The 899-nt window shown below is 36.9% G+C and overlaps 1 protein-coding gene across 2 annotated transcripts in view; it reads right to left on the reverse strand.

The window, feature by feature from the left end:
- The window catches only part of LOC106871090 (uncharacterized), a 24957-nt gene extending 24097 nt beyond the window's left edge, over window positions 1–860 (reverse strand). The window contains exon 1 of one of the 2 annotated variants that reach the window (XM_014917380.2): window positions 678–860. In XM_014917380.2, the coding sequence (XP_014772866.1) occupies window positions 678–762 (85 nt within the window). In that variant the 5' untranslated portion in view covers window positions 763–860. The remainder of the gene's footprint in view (window positions 1–677) is intronic. The other variant, XM_014917379.2, reaches the window with a different exon arrangement.
- Between the last annotated feature and the right edge of the window lie 39 nt (window positions 861–899).

Raw genomic sequence — 899 nt, forward strand, 5'->3', positions numbered from 1 at the left:
ATATATATATACATATATACATGTATAAATAGAAATAGACACATACACATACACATACATATACATCAACGCCGGGTACATATGTTATATTTCCTTGAAAGACACCAAAAAACTCTCGAAGTCAAATAGAAAACATTTATGTGGTCAGTCGACTTGTTAAAAGTAGCCCAGAAATACCGCTCAAACTCCATTCTACCCCCTTTGAAACTTAGGCTAATATCTTATTTTTTGTCTGCTACTTGTTTCTATCATTAGACTGCGGCCTTGTTGCAGCACTGTACTAAAGGATTGGTTTAGTCAAATGAATCAACCACACCGAGTCTCGTTTCTATTTTTTTTTAACACTGCTACTATTGTGTCGTTCGCTTATGTCGAACCACTGGGTTGGGAACACGATACACACATGTGTTTGTGTGTGAGTGTGTGTGTGTGTGTGTGTGTGTGTGTGTGTGTGTGTGTGTGTGTGTGTGTGTGTGTGTGTGTGTGTGTGCATGCGACGGACATCCATCAGTTTGGTTCTGCTTTTCTAGCAAGTAGGGGTAAAATGAGAGCCGTCACAGCTTGAATGCTTTTCCTCATAAATCTGGATTATCACGACTGACCTGAGATTAAAATAACAACAACAACAACGACGAACTCCATAACATTTCCCCATTTAAACAATAGACACCTCTTACCTTGTGTAGTCAACGCCTGAGAAAGGTGTAAAAGTGTTGCAATGAACACCGTTGCAAATACAAGAAGATTCATGCTTGTTGCCATTACAAGATTTAGTACAAAGATTAATGGAGAATAGAGTTAAACTGTTTCATATATCTGTACTCATGTATATTATATATATATATATATGTGTGTGTGTGTGTGTGTGTGTATACAAGCATATATATATATCAATTATA

Source organism: Octopus bimaculoides, chromosome 2, assembly GCF_001194135.2.
Source record: "Octopus bimaculoides isolate UCB-OBI-ISO-001 chromosome 2, ASM119413v2, whole genome shotgun sequence".
In the NCBI taxonomy this organism is placed as follows: Eukaryota; Metazoa; Mollusca; class Cephalopoda; order Octopoda; family Octopodidae; genus Octopus; species Octopus bimaculoides.